Genomic DNA, 15269 nt, shown 5'->3' on the forward strand with positions numbered 1-15269 from the left:
GCAGTTCTCTAACTCACAGTGGACACTAACTGGATGTCCTAAAATTTAACTCAGTTCTGACACTGCCTACCTGGAGTTAGCATCAGATCCCACAGAGTAAGGACTCAATTCCTGCAAGAGTGCCCCCTCGTCACACACCAAACACAAGCCAGGTTATCGCCTGTACCTCTGACCAACCAGCTATAAATTGGAGTTCTCACAACCCCCTTCTTGGGTTCGATAATTTGCCAGAATGGCTTGTAGAACTCAGGGAAACATTTACTTATGTTTACCTATTTATTATAAGAGGTTAGAACTCAGTGACAGCCAGACACAAGAGATGCACAGGGCAACGTAATGAGGGAAGTAGCATGGAGCTCCTGTGCCCTGTCCGGGCGCACCACCCTCTCAGTACTTCTAGGTAGAGTTCACCAACTTGAAAGTTCATCAAATCTTGTTGTTCAAGAGTTTTCATAGAACCTAATCTCCAGCCCTTCTCGCCCTTCCCCCAATTCCAACCTCTAATCACTCTTTCTAGTAACCCACCCCTCCCTAAATCACTCATTAGCATAAACTCTGAGGTGATGAAAGGGGCTTCTTATGAGTAACTGAAGACACTCCTATCACTCAGGTTTCAGGAGCTCTGTGCTAGAAACCAGGGACAAATATCAAATATATTTCTTACTACACTTTTCCGTTGTGTAAATATCAATACCATTCTTCGCTCCTCAAAACCTTGGTATCAGAGACAAGCATAACATAATGATTACAGAGTTTTAAACAGATGCCCAATGACATTTTAGCCATTTCCCCAGGTTAGAAAGGTCATGGACACTGATTGGCACACGACAATTTAAGGGGCAGAGAAAGGGGTAGAAGTGTCCCCCAAAACTGAGTTCGCCTCTTGGTGGGCATCAAGAGCCAAAAGACACAACCAAGCCAAAAATGGGGAGAAGGAAGGATTTGTTACTTGCAGCAAGCGAGAACACTGGGCATCTCTCCCAAAGAAGCTTTTCCCCAAAGCTGCAAAGCTGGAAAAGCTTTAAGCTATAGGTATATGCATATTCATGAAGGGGCATGGGCAGAGTCTGAGCTTTAGTTGATTGAAGTCACTGAGGGTTAGAAAAGGTCAACATCAACATCCCTTAGGCTCCAGGTGATCTGGTGAGTCTGCGCCTAAGGGGGGTTTAAATTCTGCAAAATAGCTCAAAGGTTTCAGGCTGGGTTTTACCTTTGAAACAGAACTGGAAGTCTTTACAACTGATTTGTTATCTTTGCTATTGTTACTTCTCTTACCTGATAACAGTTTGTTTTTTGTTCTGTTAAGATTACTGAGACCTGTTCTAGGCCAGACTTAGATCACACAATGGCTTAGGCCAAATGGCTTCTCTGAACAAAAGAGAGAGAAACATTTTTAAAAAGTCCTACAAAAGATTGCTTTGGCAATTCGGGGTCTTTTATGGTTCCATATAAATTTTTGAATTGTTTGTTCTAGTCCTCTAAAAAATGTCTTGAGTTTTTGACAGAGTTCTTCCAATCCAAGAGAACAAGCTACCTTTCCATTTCTTTGTATCATCTTCAATTTTCTTCATCAGTGTTTTACAGTTTTCAGAGTATAGGTAACCTCCTTGGCTAAGTTAATTTCTGGGTATTTTGTTGTTTTTGATGCAATGGAAATATTTATGCCAGTTAGAAAATTCTGGTTTTTGAAGTGCAAAAATAAAAAAAGTGAATGAAGGGTCTCAAATGGCAAAATAGCCTTCTTTTTTATAGGTGAATTGTATTCATTGCGTATATATGATACATCTTCTTTATCCATTCATCTGTTGGTGTGCACTTAGGATGCTTCCGTGTCTTGGCAATTATAAAAAGTGCTGCTGTTAATAGCAGGGTGTATGTATCTTTTTTAATTAATGTTTTTGTTTTTCTCAGGTATATGCCCGGGAGTGGAATTGCTGGGCCATATGGTGATTCTGTTTTGGGGTTTTTGAGAAACCACCATATTGTTTTCCATAGTGGCTGCACCAATTTACATTCCCACTGGCAGTGTACAGGGGTTCCCTTTTCTCCACATCCTTGCCGACATTTGTTATTTGTGTTCTTTTTGATGATGGCCATTCTGACAGGTGTGAGATTGTGTCTCACTGTGGTTTTGATTAGCATTTCCCTAATATTGGTGATGTTGAGTAGATTTTCATGTTCCTGTTGGCCATCTGCATCTCCTCTTTCGGAAAAATGTCTATTCAGTTCTTCTGCTCATATTTTAAATGGGTTGTTTGTTTGTTTGTTTGTTTAACGGAAGTACAGTTGATTTTTTAAAAATGGCTTCTCTGATGTCAAGAAAGCCATGCCTGTTTTCTTTCTTCAGGAACCCCTTACCCTATCTGCTTACAGAAGGACCCTAACCATCAGCTTATCTACTTTACAGATTTGTGAGAACTTGGGGTTGATAGCAATCCCCACTGTATTATTTTAGTGGGATCCTTGAAGATGCAATTTGTTTATGGCCATGTGGGGGAATCAGTTTCTTGGAACAAAAGCTTAGGGAAGCTTTTTCATGTCAGAGACTCTCTGACACCATATATGAAGTGTCTTTTCCAACACCAATCAGTTCTCCACTCTGACACTATCTTACCTGGAGTTAGCATCAGATCCCACAGTTAAAAATCTCAGTCCCACAAGACTGAATGGATGGCCATGGCAGTTCTGAGCCTGGGACACAGGAGAAAGAACAGGTTTGGGCTGGGGTGGGGTAGATAATCAGCTCCACTTTGGACGTGTTGGGTTTTCATGTCAACATGGGGCTGACAGGCATTTGAATATTTATTTACATTTAGATGCCAGAAAGACTCCTGAGTTGTGGGTTGAACATTCACTCACTAATTCATTAAACAGTGCTTTTCAAGACAGGTATCATGTGGCAGGAGTTGTTCTGGTTCTTGAGATACACCAGTGAACAAAACAGAGCTTACATTCTAGTTTGAGGGAGACAGTCAATAAAAATTAGATAAGTAAAATAGATCTATCAGATGGTGCTAAATTCTATAAAGAAACATTAAGCTACAGAGGGGCATAGAGGGTGGTGGGGTCAAGGGAGATTTTTATTGTTAATAGAATTTCAATTGCAGTTGTTAATAGAATGGTCTAAGAATATGTGGCTGTAAAGGTGACATTTGAGCAAAGATCCAGGAAGATACTTGAGAAGAGAATATTCTCAGCAGAGGCAATAGTAGGTGCAAAGGTCCTGAGGTGTAAATGTAGGAGACCAGTTGGAAGAGGGGCAAATAAGCTTGTCAGAATGGAATAGCATAGGAAGGTGGAGGGATTAGAGGTGATAAGGTCATGGTGGACACTAAAAAGGCTTTGATCTTCATGCTGAGTGAAATGAAAATCCATTGGAGGGGTTCAGGCTAAGGAGTGATGTGATCTGATTTATATTTAAAAGGAGAACTGGCTTTGTGTTTGAAATATAGTCTAATAGAGGGACCTAGAGATTGTCATACTAAGTAAAGTAAGACAGATACAGAAAGACAAATATTATATGATATCAGTTACATATGGGATCTGTAAAATTATACAAATAAACTTGTTTACAAAACAGAAACTGACTTATAAACATAGAAAATAAACTTATGGCTACCAAAGGGAAAAGCAGGGAGTGGGAATAAATTAGGAGTTTTGGATTAACAGACACTACTGTATATAAAATAGATAAACAACAGGATTTACTGTATAGTACAGGGAAGTATATTCAGTATCTTGGAATAATGTAGAATGGAAAGGAACCTGAAAAAGAAATAAATATATATGTATGTATATATATGTATATGTGTAACTGAATCACTTTGCTGTACACTTGAAACTAACACAATATTATAAATCAAGCATACCTCAAATATATATATATATATATATATATATATATATATATATATATATATATATATATATATATTTTTTTTTTTTTTTTTTTTTTTTTTTTTTGAGGCTCTGAGGTGGAATCAGAAAGACCAGTTAGGAGCCCACTACAATAACTGTAGCAAGATATAATGGTGCCAGTGGAAGTTAGAATTGGTTAGATTCTGAAAATAAGTTGAAGACCAATGGGGATTGCCAAAAGTTTGAATGTGAAGGTTGAAGGGGAAAAGATACTCAGAATGACTTCAAGGATTTTGACCAGAGCCACTGAAAGGCTAGAATTGCCTTTACTAACATGGGGGAAGATTGTGGGAGGCAGAAGTGAAGGAGGAAGACTCAGGAGTTCAGTTTTGTTAAGTTTGAGATGCTATTAAACATGGAAGTGGAGATGCCAAGTAGTACATGAGACCAGAGTTCAGAGGGAAGTCTAAGTGGGAGATAAAAGTTTGAGCCCTTTCATTATATAGATGCAACTTAAAGTCACGGTGGATGAGACCACCAAATGACAAAAAGGGAATTCTGAGGACTCAGTCCTGAGACACTACAAAAATCAGAAGTCAAGCTGATGAGGAGAAGCCAGGAAGGGAGATTGAGAAGGAGCATCAGGTGTTCAGAGCTGAAGGTAAGCGCTAAGTCCAGGCTTTCGTGAGGTCCTGGAAGGCAAGTGGAGAAAGCTGTTCAAGGAGGAGGGAGTGATCAGCTGTGGCAGGTGCTGCTGCTGTTTCAAACAATGAGGGAAATTTATTTCTAGTGCTCGAGGTTACGGCCACAATTAAATCACTGGCACAAAGGTAATGAGAGGGCCCTGCTCACTGGCATCAAGGCAAAAGCCCAGTGGCCAGACTCATATCCAAGACAGCAGCTGATCCTGAGACAGGCCCAGGTTTGATGCTGTCTTGGGGTTCAGTTGACTTCTGAGCCCCAAGCAGGGCTGAATCTTCAGGTGGGAGATGAATGGCCCCACCTATAAAGAGAGGGGAACCATCGGGACAGTCAAGACGGGTGTGCGTATGTATGTTGGAGACAACCAGCCATCCCTGTGTTCTTTAGCGCTTATGGTGGTGACTCTCTGGTAACCAGGCTGGGGACACTGTGCGGAGCTCAAGCAGTAGGTTAGAGAGGCCTGGGGGTAGTTCAAGTCAGAGAAAACAGAATGCAGGGGCCCACAGAGGAATAATGGTCTAAGAAGGCAGGAGGTCGAGTCTGGGTGGGTGAGTCCATTCAGGTAAGAAGATCTAGAGTTTCCACAGACCTGGCCTAGGAAAGCACAAAAAGTTCCCAACATACAATTTTTTGACTGTATGATAGGGCAAAATCAGTACGAATTCAGTAGAAACGGTACTCGGCGTTTTGAATTGTGATCTTTTCCCGAGCTGGCAATGTGCAGTGTGATACTCCCTTGTGATGCTGGTCGGGGAGTCGCAGCTCCGTCAGCCACAGGCTCACGGGGTAAACCACCCATACACCTACAGCCGTTCTGCACCCATACGACCGTCTGTTTTTCACTTTCAGTACAGTATTCAATAAGTTACATGAGATATTCAACAATGTATGATGAAATAGACTTTGTGTTAGATGATTTTGCCCAACTGCAGGCTAATGCACGTGTTCTGAGCACGTCATTAAGCTATGATGTTCGCTAGGTGTATTAAGTGCATTTCCAACTTATGATGCTTGCAGCTTGTGATGGGTTTTGGGGGCATATAACCCCTTCGTACGTGGAGGAAGATCTGCAGAGCACATGCTCTGCTCATTTTGATTCTCATTTCTGGCCCAAGTATCCTGCATCCATGCAGTGACTTCTTGCTGCCACCCTGTGGTGGAGCTCCCTTGCCCACACTTCCTATGCCCTCGTGGCCCAGAGCCATTCTCACCCAACTCCTCCGCGGAGCTCAGGGCAAGGAACTTCCACCTTGTAAGTGATGAAACCCAGGCTCTCCCTGCTGGCCTCCAGCTCCACACAGAATCCCTCAGGCCAGCAGCCTGTCTCCCGGGGATTTTCTCAGCAGCCTTCTCCCGCCACTCTCTGGGCTCTGGTCTCCTTTTTCCTTCCCCTTTACACATGCCCAGTTTCAGACATGACCGCAGAAAGGATGTGAAAGTAAACCCCTGGTTGTTCCCACCTGCAATTCGCTGCTCCCTCTGGGCAGCTGCTGCTGTCACCAGCACTGTGGGACGGGCCTCTTCCGTGATGAGCCAAAATCAACACATCTGCCCAGAATTCACCAAGCTAAGTCCGTCCCTTTAGGACTATGTTGGTTTAGACAGAGAAGTTCCCTACTCCCTCCTGGAGCTCAGACCTGAAGTTCACTAGTCCTGGATCTCTTACTGGCCAGCTGTGTGACCTTAGGGAGACCACTCAGCATAACTGTGCCTCCATTGTTTGAGACATCAAATGAGGTGACTCTGCATCTGTGGTCACAAAGATAAAGACCTCACTTCATTTTCAAAGACTTTGAGATGAAGCGATCATTCATTCAACCATTGTATGTAATCATTCACTCCATCCATGTCTCTTTGCCTTCCTTTTTTTTTTTAAATAACCTTTATCATTGTGTATGTTTAATTTCTATGTGACCTGAGTCACTTTGGCTGTTCAGCAAATGTCAGACCCTTTTTGTCTCTGGCAGTTAGAAGTAGAGGGTAAGGAGGTAGACAGTATATGTCCCCTTCACCCATCACCTGGCCTCCCAGTGGTGTATCACAATGGTAGCAAATCCTGCCACATGTGCAGATGGACACAGAAACAGTCCTACAGCCTGTCCTTGACCCCAGGGAAGTCCATTTCTCTGCCCTTGCATGAAAGGGCCACGGATATTAGGACATGCTGACAGCAAGACCATCAGACTTGGGGCTAGGCAGGAAGCAGAGTGCCTTGTAAGTGTCAAGGCCAGGGGCTGGTGGGCCCTAGAGTTTGGAGTCTGGATCAAGGCTATCATTTCACCAGTTGGAGGCTGCTGAGCTTGGAGGATGCTTGTCCACCCCTTGTGCTACGGGCAGAATCTTCTTCCCACTTAACTGCATATCAAGCACTCATATCACCCTGAAAATTCAGCCCCGTGTTCATTTACAAACCTTCTCATCCAGATTTCTAAAATGACAGTTAAAGCCCTAAGTCATGACCTCTGGCCTGTTGATTCCTGATGAACATGTTTTAAATTCTGTGGGTTAAGAGACAACCTCTCTATACTGAAGTGCTTTTTTTTTTTTAATTAACGTTAGTTGATTTACGATTTTGTATTAGTTTCTGATGTACAGTGTAGTGATTCAGTTATACATACATATATTCTTTTTCATTGTAGGTTATTATAAGCTATTGAATATAGTTCCTTGTGCTATACAATAGGACTTTGCTGTTTACGTATTTTATATATAGTGATTTATATCTGCCAAACCCAAACTCCCTATTTATCCCTCCCTCCAGCTTTCCCCTTTGGTAACCATAAGTTTGTTTTCTATGTCTGTGAGTCTCTTTCTGTTTTGTAAATAAGTTCATTTGTCTCATTTTTTAAGATTTCACATATAAGTGGTACCATATCAGTTGTCTTTCTCTGACTTACTTAGTATGAAGTTCTCTCGTCCTGGATCTCTTACTGGCCAGCTGTGTGACCTTAGGGAGACCACTCAGCATAACTGTGCCTCCATTGTTTGAGACATAAAATGAGGTGACTCTACACCTGTGGTCACAAAGATAAAGACCTCACTTCATTTTTAAAGACTTTGAGATGAAGCGAGCATTCATTCAATCATCGTACCTAACCAAACTACACTCCATTCATGTCTCTTTGCCCTCCTTTTTTTTGTTGTTGCAAATGGCATTATTTCCTTCTTTTTATGGCTGAGTAGTATTCCATTGTATATATGTACCGCATCTCCTTATCCAATCATCTGTCAGTGGACGTTTAGGTTGCTTCCATGTCTTGGCTATTGTAAATTATACTGAAGTACTTTTAAGGCAAATTACCTCCCAGATCACATGATGATAGGATGTTAGGGTGGACATCTTTTTACTATCTGTCACCCACTAGAATGTGAGCTTCCTGAAAGCAGGACTTTGTTTTCATTATTTACTACCATGACTCCACGTGAATGAATGAATGAATGAATGATAGAAAGAAGCCAAGAAAGATGCTTTTTAAAATCCAGCTGGTTAAGGGCAATATGGGTTCTTGCTCCCCACTCTCCACGGTAAGCTCATTGGAACAGCCGTGAATGAGGTCGCATTCCTCTTTGGTTCTCTCTGGCTGCCTTTCTGTGTTGCTCTTCCCTTTTGTCCATCCCCAGCCTGTGCCCTCCCAATCCTGTAGCCGTCAGCTCCCTGTGCCCCAGACAGCACTGCCTATCGGAAGTTTCTTCCTCCTTTACTCCCCCTTCTCCATCAACAATGTGGAGGAAACCTGAATTCAGGTGCAGATGCTGCCAGAACACAGCTGAGGGACTTTAGATGAGTCCTTGAACCTTTAGGGGCTTGGTTTTCTCATCTGAGAAATGAAGGGTGGGTCCAGTACAGTGCTGAGTATTCAGGTCATCTCATTTAACCTTATTCAGTCCCCACTCCACCCCTACCAGAGTGGGTAGTCTCACTCCATTTTCAGGGGAGGAAGAGGAGGCACAGAGAGGGACAGTAACTTCTCCTGGGTCCCTTAGCCTCAAACCCAGGTGTGTGACTCTGCAGTGCCGCTCCCAGCATGGGCATACCTAGTCAGTGACACACAGACCCCTCCCAGCAGGTCTGGGGTGGGGCTCTGGGAATCAGTTTCTAAGAAGCTCTCCTGGTATTTGGGGTATACGGCCATGCTCATCAACCATGGCCTTAGATGAACTCCGGGTAGCCTCTCAGGGCTCACCTTCTTGTTTCTTTTCTTTTCTTTTTTTTTTAACCGTGGCACTGAGAATTGAACCCAGGACCTCATGCATGCTAAGCATGCACTCTACCACTGAGCTATACCCTCTCCAGTCAGGGCTCATTTTCATCCTGTCATTATTTACCCTGGCCCAGGAACTCACTTCCTAGCTAGGTTTATCACATAGATGATAAGATACAAAGGCTTCTATTATTACCTGCCCATGAATGTATTTGCATTTCAATAGAAATTTGCAATAGGATGAGGCTTGATGGTTGTGGGGCTGGGAGGAGATTTGGGGGGGGGGTGCTACTTTGGGGCCAGGGACTCCTGTGGGCTCACAGCTCTCAGGGAAGTCCTTGTCCACTTGTGTGTGAGTAGGGAAAGCTGTGCCAGCAGTGGCATCGGATGCCGTCTGCCCAGGTTAAGGAGGACACGCACAGAACACACATGTGCTCACTACTTACTTAAATGAGGCAAATTTCCTCTTCCTTTTGAGATCAGAGAGCAACTGCATTCAGTCTTTCATGATTTAAGAATGTGAAATTAGGGGGTTTTCCTCCACAAAAGCAAGATGATAGTCTGGCATCAGTAAACAAATATGGGCCAACAAACATCCATTAAGATGCTCATTACAGAAATGTACTTCTAACATATTTTGAAGATCTCAGGAAATGCCTTAGTTCATGTCTAGGCCTAGGCCTCCGTGTGCTAGTCCTGGAGGAAGTTGTGATGAGTAATGAATGTAAAAGGCCACACAGCCCCACCCCAGAGATGTGTTAGGGACCTAATAAGGCTAAACCCCAGCAGAAGAGCCCTGAGGTTGGTACAAGCCAGCCCTTAGGAGGGGAGCAGGGAGAGCTTTCTTGGCTCTCCAGGGTCAAACCGAGAGTTGGAAGAAAAGGAAATGATGCAGGTTGGGTGAGAAGCTGGTGGCCCCTGGAGCAGGTAGCTGTGCAAAGCTGAGTAAATAAGACAGCAGGAGCAGGGAAAAGAGGCTGGGTGAAGCCTTTGGATGGATTCCTCTCATCTGAGGCACAGTGTGCCTTGTGGTCTTCAGTCCCTCCATGGCACATCGTGATCATTGTCCCTTGGCTGTGCTGGACCGCTGGGAACTCCCTAGTGAACACATCCGAAGGCAGGTGGTCCTCTCTATGAAGGTGTTCACTGCAGTCTCACCAACTCTGGAAATCTCCTCCTTATCTAGCGATGTGGTTACGGAAATGATGGTTCTGTGCTCAGTCATTTCATTTTAAACAAAGCGTAAACAATGTGGGACAGTTTTATGAATGACTGGGAAAAAAGCAGAAAACAAAGTTATATAAATCCTGTGATTTGCAAAAATTAGATATGGTTGGAAGCACGCTGAAGGGAATTCAGAAATGAAAACCGTTTGCTGGAGGGGTCGAGTAGATGTCTCCTTTTGTCATTTCTTTCAGTATATGACAGTAAATCTAAACAAATTCAGAAGCGTGGCTTTCTCTGAGAGAACTGCAGGATTCTCAGCCCTGGGTACATCTTAAACTCACACAAAGCTTGTCCTGCTGCTAAGAAGCCAGCAAGTCAGGTTGGGGCTCTGCCAGCTCTGAGCTCCCCACCCTCCAAGGATGTTACGAGCACAAAGTGACTCGTGTTGAGGGTGTCTGCAGAAGTGAGTGGCCTTCCTTTAAATAAGAACAAGAGACTGAATGAACTAAAAGCTGATTTACTTACAAACAGATAACCCCCAAGGGAGAACCACTTTGAGAATGATTTTTCAAATACAACTATGCCTCCGTGCTCAGAAAATCATACCCTCCTGCTGAAATTATTTGAGGAAATCGTTTACTTACCCAAGGAAAGGACAGTCACATTTTCTCTAATGCCAACACTAACTTCTGGAGGCTGTGTGCCTCTGTGTGGACCGGATTTTCGTCTGAAGAACTACCTCTGCTTGGTAAATGAAAATGGAGACTCAGGAAATAAGGATTTGGTTGTCTTTTTAGAAGCTTCAGATGCAGGTTGCTCCTAATGCGTCTCTCTTGGTGCCGTCTGGAGATCTCAGGAAGTCACCTGTTCTTCTGTTAGAGTTTCAGCAATGTAAGGAGGTCACTGCCTGTGTTTTATACCCTGTTCTGAGTTATACCAGAGATTCAGAGCTAGGGAAAATGTGGTCATTTTTTGTTTGTTTGTCTTTTATTGAAGTATAGACGATTTACAATGATGTGTTAATTTCTGGTGTAAAAAATGTGCTTATTTTAACACAGATGTAAATTCTGCGTGGCTCATTCTGCAATTTTAGCATCGAGACTTCTTCATACAAGGTTTTCTTTTCTCTTATCAGCAACATACACCCTGGCCATTTTCCCCTGGAACAACACAGCTCATCTCACTGCCATGAGATGTGTTTGAAAATTTATGACTCTAAAATCTAGAAACTAAAATGTAGTTTTAAAAAAGTAAGAGAAGCCAGTCTGCAAAGATTACATTCTATATAATTTGAATTAGATGGCATTCTGGAAAAGGGAAAACTATGGGATAGTAAAAAGTTCAGTGATTGCGGGGACTTTTAGGGCAGCGAAACGGTTATTCTATACAATGCTGTAACAGTGGATACACGTCATTATACATTTGTCAAAGCCCATAGAATACACAACACAGTGAACTGTAATGTAGGCTATGGACTTTGGTTAATAATAATAGATTAAGATTGGCTCATCAGTTGTAACAAATGTGCCACACTAAGATGTTAATAATAGGGGTAGGAGGTGAGAGAGTGTACGGAAACTCTCTTTACTTTTCACTCAGTATTTTTTTAAAAAAAAACCTAAAACCACTCAAAAAAGTTTATTAACTAAAAAAAAAAAGCCAGTTTGGCCTCATGGCGTCTCCATGGAGATGAGGAGGCCGTAGATAACGATGTGTTCTGATGTATTCTACTTACGTTTTCTGTGGTCCCCAATGTGTAGCCTCAAGCAATTTCATTTGAAAATAGTTATCAGTATATTCAATCTTCTTCTCTTTCTGGTGGTGGTTGCTATTACTAATCTCTTTCTTTAAAAACAAACCAAAAAGAAGAAGAATACAAAATTAGCTTACCCTCCTCTCAAGAAGTTCCTGTTTTTCTCCATCAGAGATTTCGTTACACCCCTTCCAGGAGTCCAGCAGTTGGCAGCTTTGCCACACTGCAGGGGCCTGCTTACTTGACTTTCGAGGTGTCTTGGCCAAAAAGGAAAGTCAGTGCTTGCTACACTTTTAAAGTTCGGTTCTGGCCAGTGAAGTCAGTGGCTCGGTTCCTTTGCACAAGAGGGGTGCTTATTCTTCTCCTGCGGTGTGGGAGGGGCCGTGGTTGGGCGGTACCCACAGGAAATATGTACACACTGTAGAGAGCATCACTGGGGGTGGCACAAATCAGGGTGAGGAGCTGCTGTTCTGGCCAAAGGAAAACCCACACTTATAAATTTGCAAGTCAACCAAAGAAAGCCATGTAGTAAGTGCTGCATTTACAGCATATAAAGTGCATTTCCCTCCGGAGGGAGAAGTGTGCCCGACACCTGCCCTGCGTTCAGTGTGCCTTCATCACACACACAGTGACAGACAAAAGAAGGAGGCTGGCATAAAGGCCGAGGAGATCCATGTTATCTCATGACGTCAGTTGTATCAGTACGCCCATGAACAAAATTAAATTTCTCGCTAAGAAGATGACAGTAAAAGTACATTCAACACACATAGATAGTAAAGTTTTTCTTTTCCAAAGAAGGTCTTAAGAGGTGGGATGTGTCTTATTTATATACCAGCTGCTCATCTTACATATCAGCGGAGTAAGCAAGATCTTCTCTAGGCCAACAATCTGATTCTCCCCTGTAATATTTTCTTGGGCTTGATTTCCCACATAAAACTCTGCCGAGGTTGCAGGAATGTGTCACTAGCTCATTGGTGGCCCCCCAGCTCTGTGTTCAGTTTCTGCCTACTCCAAAAACCTCTGGGACGAGAGCATGAGAGTTCACCTCCATGGAACTAGAAAGATGCAGAGGGCAACGCAGGCACCCTTGATTTTCTCTGAAAATTCCATGTGCTTCAATTATTTAAAACCTCACATGTGAATTAGGCTAAGAGGAAATGGAGAGTAAAAAAAAAAAAAAACCTAGAGAAATACATTGCCATACATTTTAATTTAATTCTGGAAGAGAGAAGAAATGTTTCTTACTCCCTGAAATGTCCTTTCTCTTTCACAATCAGCTCATGGGCAGAATAAGGATCAGCTGGAGGTGGTAAGAAAGTCAACAGAGGGCTGAAGGAACAATACCAACAGCTGGGGTTCTCTGCTTCCAAATGTGCCGACAAGCATTTGATTCCTTGCTCTAAGGATGTACAAAACAGTCTACTTGAAGCTCATTGAAAATAACCCTGGAAGACATTTGTGTCTCAAGTTGGACTCTTGGAAGCCACTTTCTCAACCTTGTCCATGTCTCTTTCCTCTGCAGGGCGACAGGCTTTGGCTTCTTGAATGCACTATGCAAAGCAGCGGCCGTCCTTGGAAACTTAATATTCGGCTCCCTGGTCAGCATCACCAAAGCAATCCCCATTCTGCTGGCCTCCACTGTGCTCGTGTGTGGAGGACTGGTGGGTTTGCGCCTTCCTGACACACGAACCCAGGTCCTGATGTAATGGGAAAAAAGCCATCCGTCCTGTGTTTCTGTCTCCTGCCCCGTGTCAACGCTCCTGAATGACTCAAGGCTCCAGATTTTTCAGATCGGGGAAGGTGGTCAAGTACCAGAACACGAACTCTTGCTGTGACTAAAATTCAGCTGTATACCATCTTGCTCCTTAAATGTGATTTTGCACAGTTTTTTTTTCCATGCATTGTTGTCTTTCCTAGCTAGGATGCTACTGCCTCCCCAAAATCAGGGGAAGCATTTTTCAGATGCCCCAGTCTACCAGGTCGTCCTGAGATTCTGCTCGCTGAAAATTTAGAAGCTAAGAAGAGGACTGGGCTGCTGTAAGAAGCAGATCCTGCCCCTAACTCAGCATTCACAGGGAAGATAAGCTGGCATTTTATTATTATTGCGTTTGTGCTGAGGAGAGGGATTCTTTTTTTTTTTTTTCAAACAGAGTGATATTTCCTGTTTACTTAGAAAAGGACACCCAGCAATTCTTGCTGTTACAGCAGAGCCTTTCAAAAAAAAGCCATGTGGTACCAAACAGAGCTGGGTGGGGCTCTTTTCAGGCATGACAATGAAGGTGACTCTGCTGACAAGAAAAACAGAGGCACTGCCATTAGCAGCAAAGCTCTGAGTGAGCTGCAGAAGCAAGATTTCTGCCAGAGAGCCCAGTGAAGCTTCTGAAAAACAGGAGAAAAAGTGATCGTAATCGTGTCTGTGATTGTGGCATGTGGTTCAGAATGTCAGAAAAGTCAGAGCTCAGAGGGATCTTCCGCCTCCGTTCACCCCCGCCCCCGCCCCACTCCCAGCTGCCACTGATCTTGCCAGGTAGCGGAGTCACAGAGGAAAAAAGCCACTTTCTCAAAACGGGGTCTGCCCACCTGAGTCTGCCCTTCATCCAGACTCTCTAGTCTAAAGATCGTCAGTCATCTAAGTTGTTGTAAATTGCAGATGAGGAAGAAATTCACACCTAAAGCCATGTGTCAATGTCAAAGGATACCTCAGGGTTGGGTACCAATTTCCAGAGGGCTGGTGCCCCCAGGGAATTGACATTGGCCTAATCAGCATCACCCAAGTGGGTCCCATTCCGCTAGATCTTCTCTGGGCTGGGGCGCTGATCAGCGTGCTCTTGGCTGCCGCCTCTGTGTGAAATCACAGCCTGCTGTGTTCCGAGGGGCCCCTCCGGCAGACAAGGGCAGCGTCTCCTGGTGGGTTTTGGCTGCTCATTTTACCTCCGGAATCTGCCTGGGCCTGAAAGAGAGAGGTCAGCAAGACATTCCCACGGGCTGTCAGCTATGTGACCTTCTCACCCCTCGGGGCTGCCCCTCCTCCACGCTGGTCCTTTTTACTCATCTTCTTTGAAATCTGAAGCCTCCGTGTAGACTTGCAGTGACGACCAGCCACCAGGAATAAATCCCATATTAAAACAATATTCCTTTTTAAAACTCTTCTGTCTTGTTAAAAGGTTATCCTTGTTGCTTATTATAGGCATTTCCAACAGGGCAGCCTGGAGGCCTCCAAGAAGGGAGAGCCTTTGTTTCCAGGAGTCATTACATTCAAAGATGTCTTAACCCCAGAGGCCACTCTGCCTCTCTCTCCCCTTCCTAACATCCCCCTAAAGCTCCAGACTGCAGAGTTCAGACTCTGTGAACAGCTTCTTTCATTAACATAAGCCATTAATCGACTCTCCCTTGATGTAATTCAGGCCTGTGGAGGGGGGCAGTGGTGTGGGGGGCCGGTAGGAAGAGAGAGGAGAGTTCCCTGGGGATGTGGGCTCAGGGCTAGAACATCAGGAAAACTCAAACCAAAAACTGCACAGGCGGCAGGAGGAAGGAAAATCGATCAAGATGAGGCGAGATCTATTAGAACCGTCTCAGCAGAGCAGCTA

The 15269-nt window shown here is 43.8% G+C and overlaps 1 protein-coding gene across 1 annotated transcript in view; it reads left to right on the top strand.

Moving 5' to 3' along the window:
- Window positions 1–14811, top strand: part of SV2C (synaptic vesicle glycoprotein 2C) — a 190080-nt gene extending 175269 nt beyond the window's left edge. The window contains exon 13 of the mRNA XM_074360014.1: window positions 13205–14811. Coding sequence (XP_074216115.1) covers window positions 13205–13388 — 184 coding nt within the window. The 3' untranslated portion in view covers window positions 13389–14811. The remainder of the gene's footprint in view (window positions 1–13204) is intronic.
- The last annotated feature ends 458 nt before the right edge of the window (window positions 14812–15269 follow it).

This window comes from Camelus bactrianus, chromosome 3 (genome assembly GCF_048773025.1).
Source record: "Camelus bactrianus isolate YW-2024 breed Bactrian camel chromosome 3, ASM4877302v1, whole genome shotgun sequence".
NCBI lineage: Eukaryota > Metazoa > Chordata > Mammalia > Artiodactyla > Camelidae > Camelus > Camelus bactrianus.